Consider the following 20,509-nt stretch of genomic DNA (forward strand, 5'->3'; position numbering starts at 1 on the left):
CTGCAGCCAACAGTGAACTTGGGTTGTTGCATTAGCTCAGACAAGTGTTAGGCCAAATCAGCACTTCAGAGTAGTCTCTATAATGCAGTCTCAGACGCTTCCAATATAAAATCTGTATCTAGATGAGACAGCCAGTCAGTGAAAATCCCGGTGCACAGAAATGTTGGCCAGTGAATATAATCTTGCTTCGTAAAGCAAAGTCTACAAAATTGTGTATGTGTGGGAGAGGGGAGGCACAGGAAAAAGACAAAGAAATTTGTCAAAACATGTACAGAGATTTGTCCAATGAGTGCAAACACCTGGTGAGGGTTTTCCAGGTCAGTGTGATCAATTGTGGTTCATGAACCACAAGCCCCAGCTCACAAACGAAGTATTAAAAAAATAAAAAAATAAAACACACACCAGTAACATATTGGTGGCTTAACTGCTGACAAGTGCTGGTGAGCTTTCAGTTTTTAGCTTGTTATTGGTGCCTTGGAATAAACACACAGGGTCAAACGCCAATGGAGAGAATCATGCATTTGGGGTACTTTTTAGGATTGAGCCTGCGTATCGCTTGTGAGACGCTGTAGTAGTTAGAAAAGGGCTCGGAGCCCCGTCCATGTCACGTCAGTGTCTCATTGGTTCGTGGGCTTGCCTTTTAAAATCTGCTTGCTTTCATTAGTGGAAGGAATGCATACATCATGCCTTTTCCGGTGGTTAGCCCTCCTCGAGCGCAGTGACCAAGTACTGAAAACAGACGAGGCTTGCGGTTTTCCGTCTGGTTTGTGGACTAATTTTTCTCTTTTTTCGCAGCGCAATCTTGCTTGTTTAGCAGCGTGATCGCGCTCGGTTTTTTCCATTTAATGAGGCAAGAAAAGTCCATTAGGGAGTTTACAACTGCTAATAGCTGTAACTCAGAGAAATGCGAGACCCGTTGCATTGCAAATGCTTGTTAAGTGTTGTCAAGAAGTAGTCATCTTCAGTGATATAAAGCTTTACGTCTCAGCTTGACATCTCATATTTCAAGTTTTTTTTTTTTTTTTTTTACCTTTTATATAAAAGAAAAGCAATGGGCTCTTTTTGGATAAACAGTACCTATAGGAAAGTTTGGCCTCCATTTGTCAAATCGGGGCGAAGTTAGCACTTCCTGCCAAATTTCTTACAAGGAGTTCAAGCCAAATTTCAGTGGTATATATGAAATTTCAGTTCATTACAGCCAACACTACTGAACATATTTACACCAAATTTGTAAAATGTATAGAATGCTCAAACTTGAAAAACCTTTGTTGATTTAAGCCCGCTCTTTCACCAACGAATTTTTACAATTTTGGAGCCATCAGAGCAAAGCCTTTAATTCAAAAGATTGCACTAAGAAATTTATGGGATGTTTTTGCTCGAGCAGCTATGACCACATTTAAGAACTGGCTCTGCTGGTTCTCAATCTAGGAATGTGACATTTTTTCTTTGGGTCATGTGGGTGCAAGCTGACAATTCCTCAACCCAAGAAGGAAGGGAAGAATGCACAGCACAGAGAAAAAAAAAAAAGAAAAAAAAAAACTCCTTCATCACAAATAAGTGAGCAATAAACGGCCTTGGGTGCTTGAAATTCGTGCGACGGATTCAAGAAAAGCTGCCTAGTTTTCAAACTACAATTCCAATACACAAACAGTAATGAAAAACATTACATCAATTATAATACTAACAATAATAATACTGCAAAAACAAAAATAATAAAAGACCTGACCAATAGCACCTAGAAAAATAAGGGGAGGTGGAAGTTCATCCTAACCTTCCAGCTAAGTTACACCAAAACTTAAAACTTCTGAACTTTGAGCTATTGCTTCACCAAAAACATACTTCATTGGCAAACTAATGGAAAGAACAAGAGATTTGTATTAGTGTTCAGCTGTGGACTATAATTTGACATTCAGACGCTCTGCATTTGCATCAAACATAGTGGTTACATTGAATTATAAATTGTCAGGGAATATTATTTTCTACATGCAGCCCTAGGAAATGTCTGTATCCATCTCTTCCTAGTCACATGCCAGTCATCAATGCCTCAGTATGTCCATAGGCATACATGCAACTTTTGCTAACAACCGACTTGACACCACACCATAAATTCAACGAACACTCCGCCACCGTACCATCCTCCATCCACCACCAATCCACCTGCACCACACATTATTCATGAATTGTACATCAGTCATACCACAGGTAGTGCACACATTCAAGTATGAATATAGACACATTGTCAAGTTTTGTCTGTGAAAATTGTCTGCACTTGGAGTACAAACTGTACACCTATGGCTCCCTTGGATGGTCAATGTTAATAATCAGCGGGTTACATAAAATAAAAATGTACCCTCGCAGTGGTCCACACACCTTAAATAAGGAGTTTAATGTACACCCACCCTTTATTAAACAGGTGCTATTGTTTGTCACCAAGATCAAATCTAACATGTTTTCAAAGAAATTGTCAACAAAAGTCACCTCTCCCCAAAAATGCTTATTTGCTGTTACCTCACATCTATGATTAAATTTCAGCTCTTAATTGGAATGCATGGTATTGCATGTACGGCGATGTATTTGCTATTCAAAATTAAAAGATCCTTGACAATAAAAATATATCCGGATGTTCGACACTTTCATGCTTTTCTAATTAACGCATTTTAAGTGTGACTAAGAACCGCAATGCATTACGGAGGTGCCAACCCATACTGCGTCTACAACGCTCCCTAAAGGATTGCATGCTCGATTAAGATCCTCACAAAAAAATAGGGATTGGTGGATTAGAAATTAATTACAAACCGCAACTGATTTTTAGCAGATATTAAGTAAAAGGCATCAATGAAGAGTATTTATGTTCTATTAAGACACAACCGCTTAATACTTATTCATTTTTTACCAGTTTGGTGTATATCAAGAAATAAACGTTAAAACCTGGCGTTTCCTTTCTCTATTGTGTGTTCTTGGTAATGACAATTTATATAGTGTTTGACTACAAAAGATACCTTCGCCACCCACACCTGGAAGTTCGGTAGTCACATAATTAGGGTAAGCATTAGTTAGGACTGTGAATTATCACCTTGCCCACCCAACTAGTGTGTAACAGTTTCGTTTTCTATATGCAGTGTGTAGTGTCACTTAAGCTTCTCACTTGATTTGAGGTGAATGATACCCGCAAATCCACGCTTTCCTCAAAAGATAGGACTGACATGCCAGTATCTCAGTTTTAAATCACAATTTTTTTCTTTAATTATTTCTGCTTAGGAACCATTCCCTTGTTCTTGGTCAAAGTAGGAAATCCCTTTGACAATTGTTCACTCAGTCTCTTTGAATTAGACTAAGAACGATCTTCGTCGCCCTGATGAACGCACCTGACCAGTACCAGCAGTAGTGAAGGCATAAGCATGTTAGCTCAGGTTCAATGTGAATGCATGGGCCCTTAAATCCAAAGTGGCATCTGCTTTTAACATGCATGTTTTTTTTGTTTTTTTTAAACCATATCAAGGGTACTTACGGATTTAAAAAATAAAAAAAGGGATATCTTTGGGGTTTACCACAAGGTATTTTTGAATCGTTTCCGCTTGTTCGGGCTCTCTTGACTATTCAGTAATTATAATATTATAAACTCCCACTTGTCTGTCTTGAGATTGAGCCTGTTCAGGTATTCTTACTACTGTGGGATGAGGTTGCCAAGGATGAAGCATGCCACAAAACGTGGGTGAGGTTTCCTCTTCCAGTTAGACGGGCATGTCTTTATGAACCAAGCCCATGCAGAAGAATATTTAATAGGGTGTAGCAATAACTAAGTGGTTCTCCCATTTTTTCCAAAGAGACCATCGCTTTGTGCTGTGATATAGGATTATATAACACCTAAACGACTACATTTTTCCCATCCTGAATAGCTACACAACCATAAACCCTCCTGACCTGTTAAAGATTAAAGACACCACACGTGACCAACAAAACCAACGCTTAGACATGGAAGCACTCAATGCCCCCCCCCCCCCCCCCGCATCGTTCATGTAAGAACAACTGTGTTGCAGTGAGAAAAACACCTTCGGGCATTGCTGGGTATTGGGCTAGGAAGTATGACAAGGTGATTCACACTCCTTTCTAAATCCATGGTCTGTCTGAAAAGGTTGCACAGAAGCTCTGGGATATGTGCCAACTAGATAAGCATACGCATAGATGGTGGACATCTTAAAACTAGGTGATTTTCAGTGACTGAGACTCAATATTCTTTCAGAATTAAAGAAAGCAGGCCAATAAAAGAATGCTCAAGCTCATCAGTCAGGCACACGCTGCTAGCATAATGCTCACAAGGCTATTTGCCGGATTGATTTAATGTACTGCAAGGCAAAATATATTTGTGCAGAAATCTAACACAAGTTTTACATTAAAATGTAATGACCCAAAATGGTTTCCCCAAGACTCCTTTAAAACAACCTAGGGTAAAAAGGCAAGATGACTACCAAATACACTGGATCCAAAGCACTGCAACCTTAAGCAAACTCATAGGGGTGGAGTTTCCTTTATTTATATGATGGAACAGATTTCGGAACCCCTATATAACATTTATTTCGCCGTTCAGTGGGGGCACCTAGAAGAATAACGGAAGCAAATATTGTCAAAAAAGCACATCTGCAAGTCTGAGACACTCCTTACAGACAAGCAAGCCATGTTCTTAAATAAGGACAGACGTTCACCACAGATCCAACATCAACTCATCTCGTTAGGATGGAGCATGCAATTCAGCAGTGCACTAGCAATCTCTAAGCAGACCATAATCCCTTACCTCCCATCAATGTGAGCTTTGGGAATGGTCAGGCGAATGTGAAGTAGCTGCAGCCTTGTCGAAATGGACTCCAAAGTTTCACAAGGAAGGTTTTCCACATCCCTGTCTGTTCATCACCTACAACGTTAGCAAAGCGTGCCCATGAACAACATTACAAAGTTAACCCCTCTCCTAAAGATACAACCCGCGCTTAACTAGATCACGCAAACTCCCATGTAATTTTTAGTGTGGATTTGTGAATATGCAAGTGTGAGCCTCACCATTTTCTTGAACTAATAGTAATACTCCGTGAGTCTAGAGTGGTGTTAAGTGAATATTTAACTCTTTGCTTAGAAAAGCATAGTCATGGATAGAGAGTACACGAATCCTCCGCGATGTGAGAAAAACGTAGCAAACAACCTTTTAAAAATGGGTCAGAAGACAGTCTAGCTGTAAAAATAACTTGCATCCGGGAAGTTATGTTAACATTCGGACTTGTTATTTCCCGATTGTCTACAATGGCATACGAGGTGAACACTATTAAGCAAATCACTATTGTGACAGTGCTTCACAACGACGGAGGAAGGAGTGATATAAAGCGCTATATGAAAGTAAGTCTTCATAAGCAAGCAAGAAAAACTGAATCTCACACCGTGTACTGGAGCGCGCAGCAAAATGAGCTGGTGTAGGCCAGCAGGTCCTAACCTACTGCCAAAATCTGCGCACTGCAACAAAATAATTTAAAACATTTGAAAGAGTGTTTAACACGCCTCTCCTGCCCTATGCCACATATTCTGCGTTAACAAACTGAGAAAGAAATTGCGGCTCGTCGTCCGGGCAACTGCCCTAGCAAAGGGTATTTCAAGACGGCAAAACTAACAGGACAATGAGGATATAAAATGCTATTGCAACTATTCAGATCACAATTAGGACTAGACAACGTCTGTTAAAAAAAAAAAAAAAAAAAAAGCCATAATTCGATTGGGGCTCAGATCAAAGTTACTTATTCTGTTTGTGGGGTCAAATAGTGATTGTCTTGTGCCACTCGCTATCCCCGCCAATGGATACACTGGCAGATGTGCAGTGCGTCTCGTTGACTATTGGGCGTAATTCATTTCAGGATATGCCTACATTTGCGAGCAGCGTAAAAACGGTTAGTATGTTACATCTGCACGAGCGCTGCCAGAAGAGTTCACTTGACTAACGAAAACAAAGCAAGTGTGTCCAACCGAAAGCTTCGCAAACCTGTTTTACAGCCCGTGACTTCAGAGGCGCAAACACTTACTTCGAAATCCTGCTTAATTCCCTCTTCTGCTTTTAGAGTGGAACAAAAGTCCCGGGAATCCGCCGGATTACGCAATGCTTTTCCGCGAGAACAATTTTCAAACCAGCATGGCACGGCCAAGTTCGCGAGGTTTCCCAAATTATAAACGTCCAGGCTGCTTCTGATTAATTTACTTCCAGGTATTAAAATGAACAAATGTGACACCACACTAATTACTTAAAATCAACATGCGAACTAACGTGTTGTCGCCTATCAGGATGCGAAGCAGGTTAAATATAGAACGGTGCTTTCCTGCAGCTTGCGCACGACAAATTAATGTGCGCCAGCTACACCCCGAGAGTTTCTTTGGAAAAATTCCAAGCCAAGTGTAGTAGTCTTTGCAAAGTCCTGCACAATACGCCTCCCTGGACGCTATAGATTCCTGCTCCGCCTTTTGTGTTTCTATCCATTACTGGAATTCTCCACCAGAAGCTATAGGCACTTGAAGCTCAGAGCACGCGGGAGCCAAACGCAGTGTGGACGCCTCGCACAGGACCAACCTTTTATGGGCTGAAGAGCGGAGCTTTGATACCAGCTAATGTACCATAAATAGCCCGCGAAACGCAGTAGCGTCGGATCAGCTGTTCGGCCGTCGCAGCCTACCCCCTCCTTCACTCTGGTCACGGCTCCCTCCCGTGCCCCCGGGCGCTGCTCCGCGTTAGCGGGCGAAAAACACCCGAGCACAGTGTGGAGGCCACGAGGCTACCACGGTCCTCAGGAAGCTTGGGAACTAAAATTTACTGAGCTGCCTCGACCAGGAAGTATGCTTTCAATCTTCATTACAACATCGTGCTTTGTTAACAAATTACGCGAGAACGTTTACGTTTTGAACTGCGAGAGGGCTCATAAAATGCATTGGTCTAGTAATGGAATAATCGAATGCAGCCTTCAGAACAGCAGCATCCACGTCAAAGAATCAAACATGTAAAGAGTCTCTCCCCCCCTCTCCCCTTTGCCGGGCACTGAACTTACATTGCTTCAGGTTACACCGGCAATTAAGAATAATCAATGTTGTTAATACCACACGTAACGCGCATTAGTTCGTACAAAGAGTTACCAACTCAACAGTACCAATTATTAATCTGGATAGGACCAGAGGCCACGTGCAGCAGCCGGGATTTTACCCTGTGATATTCAGCTTGAGACAGTTTTTAGAAATACAGTAATGGGGATTAAGGCCAACATGCACGTGACAGAATAGGTTGTGCTCAGTGACAGGAGGTGTGAAGGTGAAAGGGAAGGAGAATGACACTTGAAAGATACACAGAAGAGAAACAGTCAGACGTTTTAGGTAACTTGTTCCGCCCCCCCCCCCCCCCCCCACTTCCCATTTCATATTATAGGGGTTATTTGTTGAGATAGTATGCAATTTAGAGAGGCATACTGTAGAAAGGAACTCCCACATGTGAAAATAGTGCAATATTAGGCATTTTGAGCGGGGCTAGAATCAGGCACAGCCCGCCCACTGACAGACCACCGCTCCAGGCAGGTCAATCGATTAGTTAAAGTGTTGGAAGCAAAAAGCAATGGCTGATTGCATATACAATGCAATATCAAGGGTTTTAGGCTATACTCAAAAGGAGTAAGCTCCATATCATAGCATTGTAAGAATATATATGGGTAATAAATGCGAAGATAACATTGAAAATACTGGAGTGGATGTCCGGTGATGCTCATGCTGAAGTTCAGCTCACAATTAATTACAGAAGCAAAGTCCAATCAATACGGATGTGTGTGGTTCGGCATGGTACAAGATGGAGGGCAAGTACAGCATTCCCAAATAGAAGTGTATTGCCTGCACTTGTGGATGGAAAGTGGAGATCCAGACACTAAAAGGTGTGCCTCGCAATGACTGGGCTCCCTTCAGAATTTCAATGAAGGCTTTGTTAGCAATGGACTACTGATTAGACTTCCTTAAGCACTGCCTTTTGGTAGATCGCAGGGGTGAGACATTGAAATGGAGATTCTGCTGCGCAAGGTGGAAGGGCTCTTAGGTGAGGCTCAGCCTTTTGTCTTCCTTGATCACACATTCAGTTGGGTTGACACTGAAACAGCACAGTTTTGTGCCTTTGTTGTGGGTGCACCAGGCGGTAGGTAACCTGCTGCCAGTAGTTTTACACTTTGTTCTGCGAGTCCTGAATACTGCTCCGATGCATTTTAAATTTTCCCAGATCCTAATGCAGATTTGGAATTTTTACAGTTTGTGTGCCTCTCCTTTTTTTTTTTTTTTTTTTAAATACAATTTCTCCATTTCACGACATTTAATACTTTTCTTAGTTGCTATTTACCCTTTTGCACTCTCCTACTCCAATAATTTCTGCCGATTTCATTTGATTTTGCTTTTTCCTCTTTCAGTTAGTCCAGTTTGCCTGTTTCTGGCTTCTGTCAGTGCTAGGAGTAGATTCACTATGTAGATGGTGAATGCTGGCTGAGTAGTTAGAGGGCAACTAGGGCTGGACTGCCCACTGGTTGTTTTAATGGCCTAGCAGGGTGGGGAAAGCCCCACTGATTAAACAAAAAGCTGCCACAATCGTGTCAGTTTTAACCACATTAAGTCCATTTACATTTCTGAATGTGAGCGTTTTGTATGAAGCACAGACTTCATCCAAGGCGGAGGTGGTTGACAGGGTAACACCAGGCTTTACATAGGAGGTGGAATTTTTATTGGCCGGATATTAGAAAGGTGGTGGGGTGTAAATTCATCACAATATACAGTTAAGGAATCAAATATATAGTTACAAACTGGCCACATTTTCAAGTTTGCGAATAAAACCATTTACAGTTGCATAGTGGGAAAGTTTGTCAATTTTTGACAAATATAACCTCTGAATTCCAACCCCCCCCGCGCGCCCCCCCAAAAAAAAAAACACACACACACCACACAAACACTATACAAGGACATTCTTATACCAAATCTATTTAAGAGGATACCATTTTTTTAAAAACTCCATAGTTTCAAAGTTTAGAGACGCCCCCCCAGCGATCTATTAAAAAAATAATAAAAAAAGTAAACGATACACCATGCAATTAAAAGTATTGAAAATAACCAATTTCAACGAAACCTACTCGGTCAAAGAAGGTCAACCTTAGAATTGAAAAAATACTTAACTTCAGAGCAGTATTTTACAGACCAGGTTTTTGTCAGGAATACAAACTCAGCAAAAACCCCTACAATTTTAATTCCCAAATGAAACCACACTGACAAAGTAAAGTGCTTAAAAAAAAAAAAGCACGTTGCTATGCTGAGGTCTACAGGACGGCCAATCATAAGAAATCTATAAAATATGAAGCAAGCAATAAGACAGACGAGAAAAATGAGCAATGATAAGCAATGGGTTAATCCTAAATCCATTGTATGAGCTGGGTACACAATAGGTCTTTCAACAACAGACTGCTAAAAACTCTGTAGGTGAGAGAAAAAAAAACACCCTTCCTTGAATGTTATCCACACTATAGAATGCGGGACAACCCACACTGGCCTTAGACACTATGAGTGTCAACAATATAAAAAACAAAAGAAAAAAAAACACACGAATCCATGTGAAATCTGGAAGCCGCCGATGTTCAATATGTACAGCAGGAACATTTAGATCGTCTTTACAAGCAGTGTACTGGACATCAGCAAAAGGCCAGGGATAGTTTGCTATAGTTAGAAAGCACCTTTTCCATTCTGTACCAAATTTGGAAAGAGCAAAGTGACTACACTGGACACTGTGCCTAAAGTTTGAGGCAGATGTGTTAAGTGGGTCCGTTATACTGCAAAGTTGACAAACCTCCCTGAACAAAAGCCTTTTAAATTAAAGTTTTCTTCCAGACCATCTCAGCTTAACTCAGCTAAGAGAGCATGTCATTTTTTGTCTAAGGGCCATTCCTTAGACAATCGATGTCCTACAAAAACATTTAGGGGATGTAAAAAAATTATAATAATAATAAACAATAATAAACAATAATAAACAATAATAAACAATAAACTAAATACATTAAAATTCCATACGGATTTTTCTAAAATAGACACTCACCCCCATTTTAGGAGGGCATATATTGTTATTTTCCAGTTTGTGCTCTTTCACAGAGCCCGACTAGGGCACCCTTCACAGTCCAATTAACCAAAGGGGCAAGAAATACACCCACAGAGGTCTGGGCTAGCCCATAAACGAGCACTCCTGATTTAATAAGTGCAGCAAACATCTTCAAGGTGGCAATCCCACCAGAACAAAGCTCGACTTTGCGTGAATTGTGAGTAAAGCCCCTGGCCAGCGAAGCTCAGAAGAGATGGCACACGGTTTCCCTAGTCTAGTCCTTGGGCCTTTGGGGAAATCAAAATTCTCGGCAGCACCCGGAGGTCGTGGAAAGCACAGCTGCAGTAACCAAACATGTGAATGAGGAGAGATTCACGGGCAGCGCTTACAAAGGGGCAATTTGTTTTCTCAGTTGCTCTGGATTAGATTTGTCTGGATAGGTCGCAGCCTAGAGAAGCACCTACCAGGTGGAGAAGAGTTACTTTTAAGAACTGCCACTCACAGCAACTGCACATTTTAATATTTACTGAGAGACAGAAGAGAACAGCAATTTAGAAAATTTGAGTTTTTTTTCCAATTTTGGGGATAAACACAACTTAAGAGCTGGCAGATACAACTGACCCATCCCTCAAGAAAGGCAAGTCCACAAGACACGTGCATCTCACATAAGCAGTACCACACATTGCCCACTTAGTTCAAACCGAACCTCATTCTTTCTACGTTTGTTGTGTACTGGGAAATTGATTCAAGGCATTGTATCTATTCTGCAGTTCAAGAACAATACCGTAATGTGCACAAGAAACAAAACCAATGAATGACCATTTAGAATATACACAATAAATGACCATAAGAATAACAGTATCACCAGGGTCTTCTGACTATATACATATTTTTTAAAATGTTAATCGTTTTCTAACACTCTTGATTGACTGCCCTAATGTGAGCTTGAAAGCTCCTTGTGCTGCAGCCCATAGCCCACCTGCCCTTCCTTTCAACATCTGGCTGATTTGAAAGACTGTTGTACAGGACAGGAGACTCCCACCTTAAGCCTGCAGCTCGCAGGTGGCTCTACATGTGAATATTAGATGTTGGTTGGGCGGGTTGACTCAAGTGACAGTTTGCAGTCTGTACACCTACTAAATTGAATAACGTCTTATACCTTATTAACCTACATGGACATTTTATTTGTGAGCCTTACTCATACGAGAGTTGCTATCCCTACAATACCTTTCAAGAATAAGCATGGATTCTTCACTCTCGCTAGTCCCCAGGCCCATGTTTTGAGAGCCAAAACGTAAAAAGGAGGTTCCTGGCATCTATCCAACTTCTGTGCAGTGTGTGGATTGAGATTCTGGGGACAGGCCTTACACCCAAAATCAGACCGGTAGATATGCATAAAAAAATATCCACATATTTGTGATGACTGACTGGATTGATTTTTTTTTTTTTTGTTTGTTTTTTTAATTCCAAGCATATCATTTAGTTTCCCATATGTTGAGTAAATCAGTTTGTGATGAAACCAAACAAGTCAAAGCATAGCAGATTTACTGAAAGACACCATTATTATATATATACACACACACAGATTATATATATATATACATATACACACACACACACACACACGTCTATATACACACAAACACATGAACCGGCTGCGCAGGACAGATTCTCAAGAGGGTTTCATAGACCTGGTCAGGTTCTAAAAACACAAGTCAATACAGATAACTGAGATTTACCAAACTGTTGCCCTGGTAGGGACTCCGTCATAACTGAGACTTCTTTCACACAAGAGGAATTTCTTACCTTCCTTGAAGGTCGGCTTCCTCTGCCGTTGCGCCCACCATCACAAAATCGTCTTCTGAAACCATAGAAAGCATGAACATGAAAATTAAAATGATTTCAAACAATGGGCTTTGCATTGTGTGTTCATTTCATTTGAAATTCTGTCACGAAAACATGAATGGACCCATGTTTGCAGCAGCCAGTGGAAACACGTGTGCCCTCTTGGTCAGATTCACCATTTCGCCACATAATTACTTAGGATGATTTACAATTCGTTTGGATTACTTCAGGCCTAATTGTGATGGTATATTAAGTCCATATAAAAAAAAAAAAAAAAAAAAAAAAAAAAAAAAAAAAAAAAACTTTATAAATATGAAATGTAATATACAGGTATATGGTTCTATATATTTACTTGACGGTTTAGGTTTGGCGGGTGGTAGGATTTGCTACAGGGATGGGAAGTATTTGGGGTCGTTTCAGACTTTTGGGTATGGCAAGAGTTGAGGTATACTTAGGAGTTTCTATGATAGTAGTGTAAAGGGACTGTAAGTGTTCAGAGAAATTGTGTTTAGGGATACTAAGGAAATTTTAGGGATAAGAAATGGGTGATTAACCCCACCTTTAAAAAGGAAAAACAGTAATATATTTATAGTGTTTTAAAGTTCCTGGGAGAGAATGAAAATAATTTTTGGCTTTCGGGTTAGACTTCACCTTCTTATGTTTAGGGGCTTAATATCAATTAAAAGAATGTAATCCAAGCTAATTGTACATAACCTTGTAAGGGACAAATAAGTCCTACAACCATGGAAACAGCTCTTGGCTACAGTACTGGTACTATGACCCAAAGGATTCTTCAGCATCAGGTGACAGCGTCTCTAAAAGAAACATTAACTCTGCACCACTGCTCTAAGCTCTGAAGAGTTTACTCTCCTCCTACCAACCCTCTATTACATTCCTCAACCTCACTCTTTCATCATCTCTAGAAGTATTCCTTCAGTACAGTGGAGAACAATTTAAGTTCCCAGGGATTCTACAATCACCATCAAATCCGAAAGGCATTAAAGACAAGGCTGTTCTCGTATTGTAAACACAAGATGCAGACCATAATGTATGAAAATTGATAGGTACAGTAAGTGACTTTACCTAGTCTCCCTTCATGTTTATGTACAGTGATGCATACCACAATGTGTGTGGAAAAAGTCTTTAAGCCTCATTCACTTCAAACAAGCATCGTTCACACACGTTTTACCACCTCTTACTCCCTCCCTATAATACGCTTATAATGGGAGCAGAGGAACCTATGAATATATCAAAGTGCTTTGCACCCTCACCGGGGGGGGGGGGGGGGGGGGGGGTATCACGTGCTATACAAGACTTTCACACAGCAATCACCACGCCCCCTTCCCTCCCAGAAGCCTGGACTCTAGTTGGTTATATGATAATACAACACCTGCCTTTACCAAGTTATGTATTGGTAAGGTCAAGTGAAACTATAGATTTGTTCTCAGCGAATAAAAACAGTTTAAAAAGGATTATAGCTTGTGCCCTAAAATAAACCCCATTTTAGTCCTCTATTTTAAGTGTGTTGCAGACCCACAGATTTTCCATAAGTGTTGTGCAGAGCGCTGGTGGATCCGTAGACACACCAACCATCCAAAATAAAAAAACAGCCTTTTTAAAAAAAAAAAAAAAAAAAAAAAAAAAAAAAAGAACATACATACATACACACACACGCACACACACACACACACACATCTGAGATCGCGCCCCCTCCCAAACAAGGCCCACGTAACCCCTACCCCCTTGGAGCTTTTATTTTAGATGGTGCCACAAAGTTTCATTCAGGTAGCAGCTAGCCAATCACAATGTGTGGTTGAACTCGTAGAGCCATTGCAGGGTGAAAAAGACATAGTGAGCTTAAATTTCTCCAAAATTACGGTACAGATTTACCCTAAATAACAAAATACTTTCTGGACCAATATCTAGCTCTCTGCCAAATTTTGTGTAATTCAGTACAACCATTTGTGTATCGCTTTTCAATTTTCCTATAGATAAAATGGCATGGCGGTCAGTACCTCACCTGCTTGTTTTCCTCCCCCAACCAGTTTGCCTCATCCTGGAAAGTTTCAAAAAAATCAATTTAATGATGAAACATGACCCTAACTTGACTGGGAAATAAATTGAATATCTGGGTGGTAAAGGCAGTTGATCACTCTTGCTGGGCTCCAAGCAAAATCCCCTTCCCTCAGATACTCTGCATACAAGCAATGATGCATTACTCACTGCTAATGCAAATTATGGAATTTCATTTTAATACAGAATGCAGGTTCTCGAAAATAAGTCAGCTTTCTTGATCAAATCATGGTAATGGTGAGCTTGTCAGATAATTCAATTATTGAAGACTGGGTAGAACTCGCAGAATTTCCCTCCGCTGAATTACATAAACTCTGCAAGATTCCATGAAGTTCCGCAAGCAGGTAGAATTCAGGCGTCCTGCTCTAATTTTTAGTTCAAGGAGCTTCATCCGCACTGCAAAATCCGCACGTATGACACCATATGGTGTGCCAGAGGGCGCTACTTCTTTCTGCAGCTCGAGTAGATTTTCTACTTGAGCAGCAGCTTTCTCAATGTGAATGGTCACAATCGCTCGTATTGCAATATCTTGCCCGGAGGCGTTCTAGCACCCAATAATCATGCTAGGGGATGCAAATTCCAGCTTGCACTTGTCACCTTAATATTGGTGAGTCGTGGGGGGGGGGGGGGGGCGCCGTGGTTGGCAGGGTTTTGCCAGATATATGCACTCCAAGCAGAGTGGGCAAATCATTTTACCGCTTGGCATAATTGGAGGGGTGATCATTCTAAAATCCTATCTCAGGAGCACAAGAACAATTAGAATGGACATAATGCGGGCAATTTTTGAATGGTACTTGTGTTTTTTTATATACCGCAAAGTGCGCTTCTTGCATCCAACATTGTCAAAGAGGTGCATTTCTCACCAATAGATAGCTCAAAAGACCAGACATAAAACTTGTAACTTCCAAAATGAAAGGAAATTACCAACTTTTTACACGTACAGTTATTTAGAATGAATTACCCCCACCCCCGAATCATCCCTTAAAAAAAATACTAGCAAATCAAACTAGGACACCTGAATTAAGTTTTTCTAATTAAGAAAAAAAAAAAAAAAAAAAAAATCACTTAAATAGTTTCATAAATTTACAAATTACAAAGCGTGTTTGCTATGTCAGATATTTAATGTGATGTCTAACCTAAGAAACTACAGGAAAATATTTTACACATTTAAATTGCAGATTTTAGAGAAGAAAAAAAAAAAAAATAAAAAAAAAAATTATAATATATATATATATATATATATATATATATATATATATATATATATATATATATATATATATATATAAAATAATGTGTATGTTTTATCACGAAGAGCAAGCAAAAGGCAATGTCCACTTCTAGAAGTATGGATATCCAGTTATAAGCAAACTGAGGCACACCAAGTTTTTCCAATAAGCCAATATCCCTAAAACTACTGTTATTTTTCCCATTTGTAGTAATGGCAGACAGTTAAGAATGTCTTAGAGTAGGTTAGACATAATGGCAAAATAAAGAGCGCCCAATTCACAAATATTTCGTCTAGGGATTCTCACGAATTTCAGGAGTACTTGTAGCTCAGTTATGAATTTCAGGAGTACTTCAACAGTAAGTCACTCCTACTCATGCACCAATCATTGTGAATCAGGTCTTGCACATCAGTTTGGTAAAAGGCTGTTACAGAATGGACCGTATGGGGTGGATGAAGAAAGATATTTCCGTTCAACATAAATGGGTAAACAGATAGAAACCCTACACTAAACATTAGAATCCTAGGTTTCTATGTGCAGCCAGAGTAGGTGGTCATGCCAGTACTTCAGGCTGTTTCTGGTACTTCATATTGTATCTGGTCGTCCATGGAAATTCTCATATCTAGCAAGGAGGTGTCCATATGGATTAAAAGAAGAGGTAAGCATCAAGAGAGTGAGTGCAGGATCTCTCTCTCGCCTCCCTCCCCCCTACTTTTTCAACCCAGTCTGCCTCAGGGCGCTTGAACTCAAAGTCTGAGAATGTAACAAACAAGCAAGTGTTGAAATGGCCACTCGAGAATGGGCGGAGAGAAGAGCAAGGGGGAGCATGGTAAACTACACCCGCCTCTCACAGGAAGCCCCGCAAGGACTATGAGCACACCTCAGTCAGTGCTTAATTTGTAAATAAAAAGGTGCAGGTGCCCTCTTAAAACACGCGGCTCCTGCAATTAAATGTGGGAACACGGAATACGGAGGTGGCGTCATCCTGAAGCCATCTCGGGCCTCTTCAATCCATATAAAGCCGCTCCCTGCCCCTTCAGCGCACTCTTGCATCTTCCTACTTTCTCCCTTTGTGACGCTTTTTCGTTTCTCCCCCCCGCCCCCAATCATCCGTCTTTCCCATACGTGTCTTTTGCTTGCAGCAAATGCTTGAGGCCGAAGACTAAGATCCGGCCCTCAAAAATAAGTGCCGGTGCTCAGCACTTGAAACAACAAGCACTAACCTCAGCCATTCCCATCCTCAGGTCTGACTGCCACACGATACTAGGCACTGATTAAGTGCGCACTGAAGAAGCTCCATATCACTTTTGTGATATCATGTGGATTAAAGTTTACATGCGGTATGAACTTTATTATGGCAAGTGTGTATTGTGAGATTTGAGTGCCTGAACACTTTGCTGTGGCTTACAGGTGGGACAGCACAGTCACAACTTCCAATAAGGTTTACTCAGTTGCACGGTAGCAGCACAGATAAAATGTAATTACTCGTTGTAACTTCAAATGTGACTCCACTATTTTAAATAGGATTAATAAGGGGGGCAAAAACTGATAATCAACAGAATATATTTCATGGTCAGGACATTCCCACCGAACTCCAACACATTCCAGTATGTTAGTCATGTGGCATCAGCAAGTACTGCCGAGATTTGCATGAACCCTTACAAATCCACAAGACTGAATCAGAGAATCAACATTTTAACCTTAGAAAGATAAGAAACATAGTTGCAGTGAGATGTATACGAGCATAATCGGAGTTCTAGAAGTCTGGTTGTGGAGTAGCTTGAAAAAAGGCGAGTAAATGACTTAAGGTATTCACACATTTCGTCAGGCAGGACTGTGCTGTGTCCTGTAACACTGACTGACATTACTTGCACCGTGATTCATTGTGACACATTTAGATCTGTAGCAATTTGCAATAAGCCTTAATACATATTGAGTGAAATAATTTCCAAATAGAATAAGCTTCCAAATTAAAACAAATGTGAAAATATGTTTAACAATTCAGAAAATTGATGGATCAGGCAAGGAGCTATAGACCTATGTTACAATGGACAGTCTCAGCTCTGAAATAGAGCTGTGTGTAATACCATTGTATATAGTAGGGGCTTTTGGAATTAAAAACTTGTCCGAAACATTTTCGGACCAATGATGACTTAACACAACGGTCACATATTACACCACCTTCTCTAATTTGTAGCAATATAATAGTTTGTAGCTCAAATGAATGACATTTTGAAAATGGCATTGGCATATAACAAAGCACCCCCCTCAGTCATTGAGGAGTTTAAGCACTCAATAAGTCCTCAAACATGCACGGACACTCCTCCTTACACTATATTCATTCCTCCAACCTCCGACTTATTCTTGCATTCACCTATTTACAAGCCTGCAGTGAAACTCAAGCACACGGACAATAAATTAAAAACAAAAAGCAGCAAAAACATGCATTCATAATAAATTCAAAACAAATGGAAAATTAAACATGGCAACAAACGGCCATCTTGCAATGGTATCATATATAGTGTACTATTGTTTTAAAGTTTCAACATAGCCGATACTTTTAGAACCAGTGCATTTTCCCATTCATGATCAGCAAAAATAATGATACACTCACTATGTGGCCATCACACTGGGTGCCCATTTTTTTTAATGCAACATAATTCTTCTAAATATGGCTATCTTGGAGTGCTAACACAATGATAAACCATGGACAATACCATCTTTCCAAGGTGGCCAACCAAATTAGAGCCAGTGATTGTGAACGATGCAGCACACTACAGTTGAAACGATCAGCAAGCAAGCAGGCCTGTTGGACTGGTAGGGAGCTATAAGAAGCAAAAAAAAAAAAAAAAAATGAAGCATTGGCAAAGCAAATAGTTCTACCATGCTGCCCAGCTGGCTCTCCTGCACTACTGACGCAGAGTGTGCACCTGCATTCTTCCTGCTCACTCCATGCTACGTGTTGTTGCAGTCCTAGTAACCCTTCCCAGGCCCTCCATGAATTCCCTTTGAGGGGGGGGGGGGGCGTTCACAGACCTCCAAGTTTGCACCAGCATCAGTTCTGAGAACTAGTGTCCAGGATGCTAGAAGGACTTCTATGGATTGGGGGTGGGGGGGGGGGGAGGGAGATAGTATATTGCAAGGGAGTCCCACACATTCAGTTTTCCTGTCATAGGCACGTTAAAAATGGGCCGATTTTTTCTAGGTGCATAGCTCCAGCCCCGCTGGGCTGATTTTAAGAATCTCGGCTGGTGTTAATCCTGGTGGAGAGTTCTAGCCACCAGGAGCATTTTCAACATGCCTCCTTGGCTGCTAATGGGTGCACTTTGTGGTAAGCTGGTTTTACTGCCTCCCTGTGCCAAACGTCTCTCCTAGCGCACCTCTCCTGCTGGAGGCGACATCCTGCACAGTCCCTCCACTTCTAGCCAGCAGAGCATCTTCCTGCTCACACTCCAGGCCCAAAGCCTCCCGACTACTGTGCTAGGCACTTTGATTGGCAGTGGAGAACATAGCTTTGCACGCACCTGGTCCTCCAGTGCATACGATAGCAAGCACCACTGAAGAGACCCATCTACTACTAGGGATCAGATGCAGGCAAGCCCTTAGTCCCCTAGGGTATCAAGGGGCTTCTTCCAATTGTCGATTATTCTGTCAATGCCTTTCAGATCCAGGGTCTTGCAAGTGGTCTCTCCCTTGTGCAAGTGTGGGTGAAAAGTTCTAACTGCTAGGCATCCCTGGCCAACCCTAGGATGCCACATCATTCCTTCACCCCTGCCCAACCCTCCTGCAGAGGATTCTGAAACCACTGAATATGGTGGGTTCACGTTTTCTAAATAAAGAGTTCCTCCAAGGGCCACAACAACACCTCTAGCTTACATCAATGTCAGCTATCTTCTAACCAAAACTTCAAAGAACAGCCCCTCCTGTGTTGGCTTCAAATATATGGACTTCCTCCTACGTTCAGTAGGCAAGGGCCACCCTAAGTTAGGAGCACTGTGACAGCTAATTAGGAGATGCAGACTTGCCTCGCCTCCCCTCCCTTCCTTCCTTCCTTCCTTCCTTCCTTCTCAGGAACTTAGTCAAGTCTCAATTTCTCCTTTTTGGGGAGGAGGCCTTTGTACCCTCTGCAGGGGAGCAAGGTAATTAACTTGGCCCAGCAGAGGGACAAAAAGCCTGCAATCCAATTACGAGCTGAGCCACAGACATGGCAATGTTTTACGAATTTTGTTGGAACCTGCTTGTTAATACTTGGTGTGCATGTTTCACACCAGTTAGGCCTACACAGTCCAAAGTGTCAAACTGGAACAAATCAGCACTTTAAGAAAGATTTCACCTATGTGTATAATACAGTGAAGCATTGCAGATTTTCAAGTAACCCTACTAACCCATCTAGGAATGCCCACAAATGTAAGGCTTGCCTGAGGTGAGCAGCTGTTATGGCATGGTCACCTCTGCGTCAGGCTACGTGCGCACAATCACCAGGCTGCCGGTGTTAACAGTATTACAGCCAGATGTATATGCAAACTTATAAAAGTCCAGTTCAAGTCCCCTTACCGTAGCTGCTCCATAGCAGCCTTAACTTAAAAGGCAGCTACTGGAGGTAAAAATCCTTAGTCAAATTACAGGAGTGTGACATCTACCCCAGTAAAGGTCCTAAAACCAGGTGATCACAAGAGAAAAACCTGGGTTTACAAAATGGGCAGAACCTATTTTGCTACTCCTACAAATTACACTATAAATATGAGATACTATAATACATAGAGAACAACTTAGATGTTGAGGGAATCAGAGGCTTATAATCTAAAAAGGGACCTAATGTAGAAATGAATATAATTAATTTTATTTTTTTTACAATACTGAAACAGATGACAGATTAAGGTTTCATGTGTAGCAATAGTTAATACAGAAACACTTGACAAGGTTTTGGAAATATCAATTTATTAAAATTAATATGAAGAAAGTGAAAAACCATGAAACTGACATGAATGTGGAAAGACTAAAAAATCTTGGGTGTGACCAATTCATATAGTAGGGATGGAATTTAAAAAGTAATGATTTTGTATAACTAGTGATTATTTCGATATACCCAGAACAAATCCCAAATGTTGAACAATTATTTATCTTGTTTTGCTTCTAACTGCTAGAGTAAAAGAAAAAAAACTGAGTGTCTGAAATGTGTAAGTTTTTTTATTTTTATTAATAGGCTGTATTTGTACTAGTTTTTGTATTACCGTATCCTTTAGCTTAAAGG

At 40.9% G+C, this 20,509-nt stretch overlaps 1 protein-coding gene across 19 annotated transcripts in view; it reads right to left on the minus strand.

The window, feature by feature from the left end:
• Positions 1–20,509, minus strand: part of SVIL (supervillin) — a 601,346-nt gene that overhangs the window by 513,202 nt on the left and 67,635 nt on the right. For 14 of the 19 annotated variants that reach the window (XM_069211283.1, XM_069211270.1, XM_069211267.1 and 11 more), the window contains exons 1-2: positions 6,054–6,172; positions 4,790–4,906 (exon numbers count right to left, since the gene is read on the minus strand). In XM_069211283.1, coding sequence (XP_069067384.1) covers positions 4,790–4,796 — 7 coding nt within the window. In that variant the 5' untranslated portion in view covers positions 4,797–4,906; positions 6,054–6,172. Of the gene's footprint in view, positions 1–4,789; positions 4,907–6,053; positions 6,173–11,917; positions 11,973–20,509 lie in introns of those variants that run through there. The other 5 variants (XM_069211285.1, XM_069211277.1, XM_069211284.1 and 2 more) reach the window with 2 other exon arrangements.

Source organism: Pleurodeles waltl, chromosome 10 (assembly GCF_031143425.1).
Source record: "Pleurodeles waltl isolate 20211129_DDA chromosome 10, aPleWal1.hap1.20221129, whole genome shotgun sequence".
Taxonomy (NCBI): domain Eukaryota; kingdom Metazoa; phylum Chordata; class Amphibia; order Caudata; family Salamandridae; genus Pleurodeles; species Pleurodeles waltl.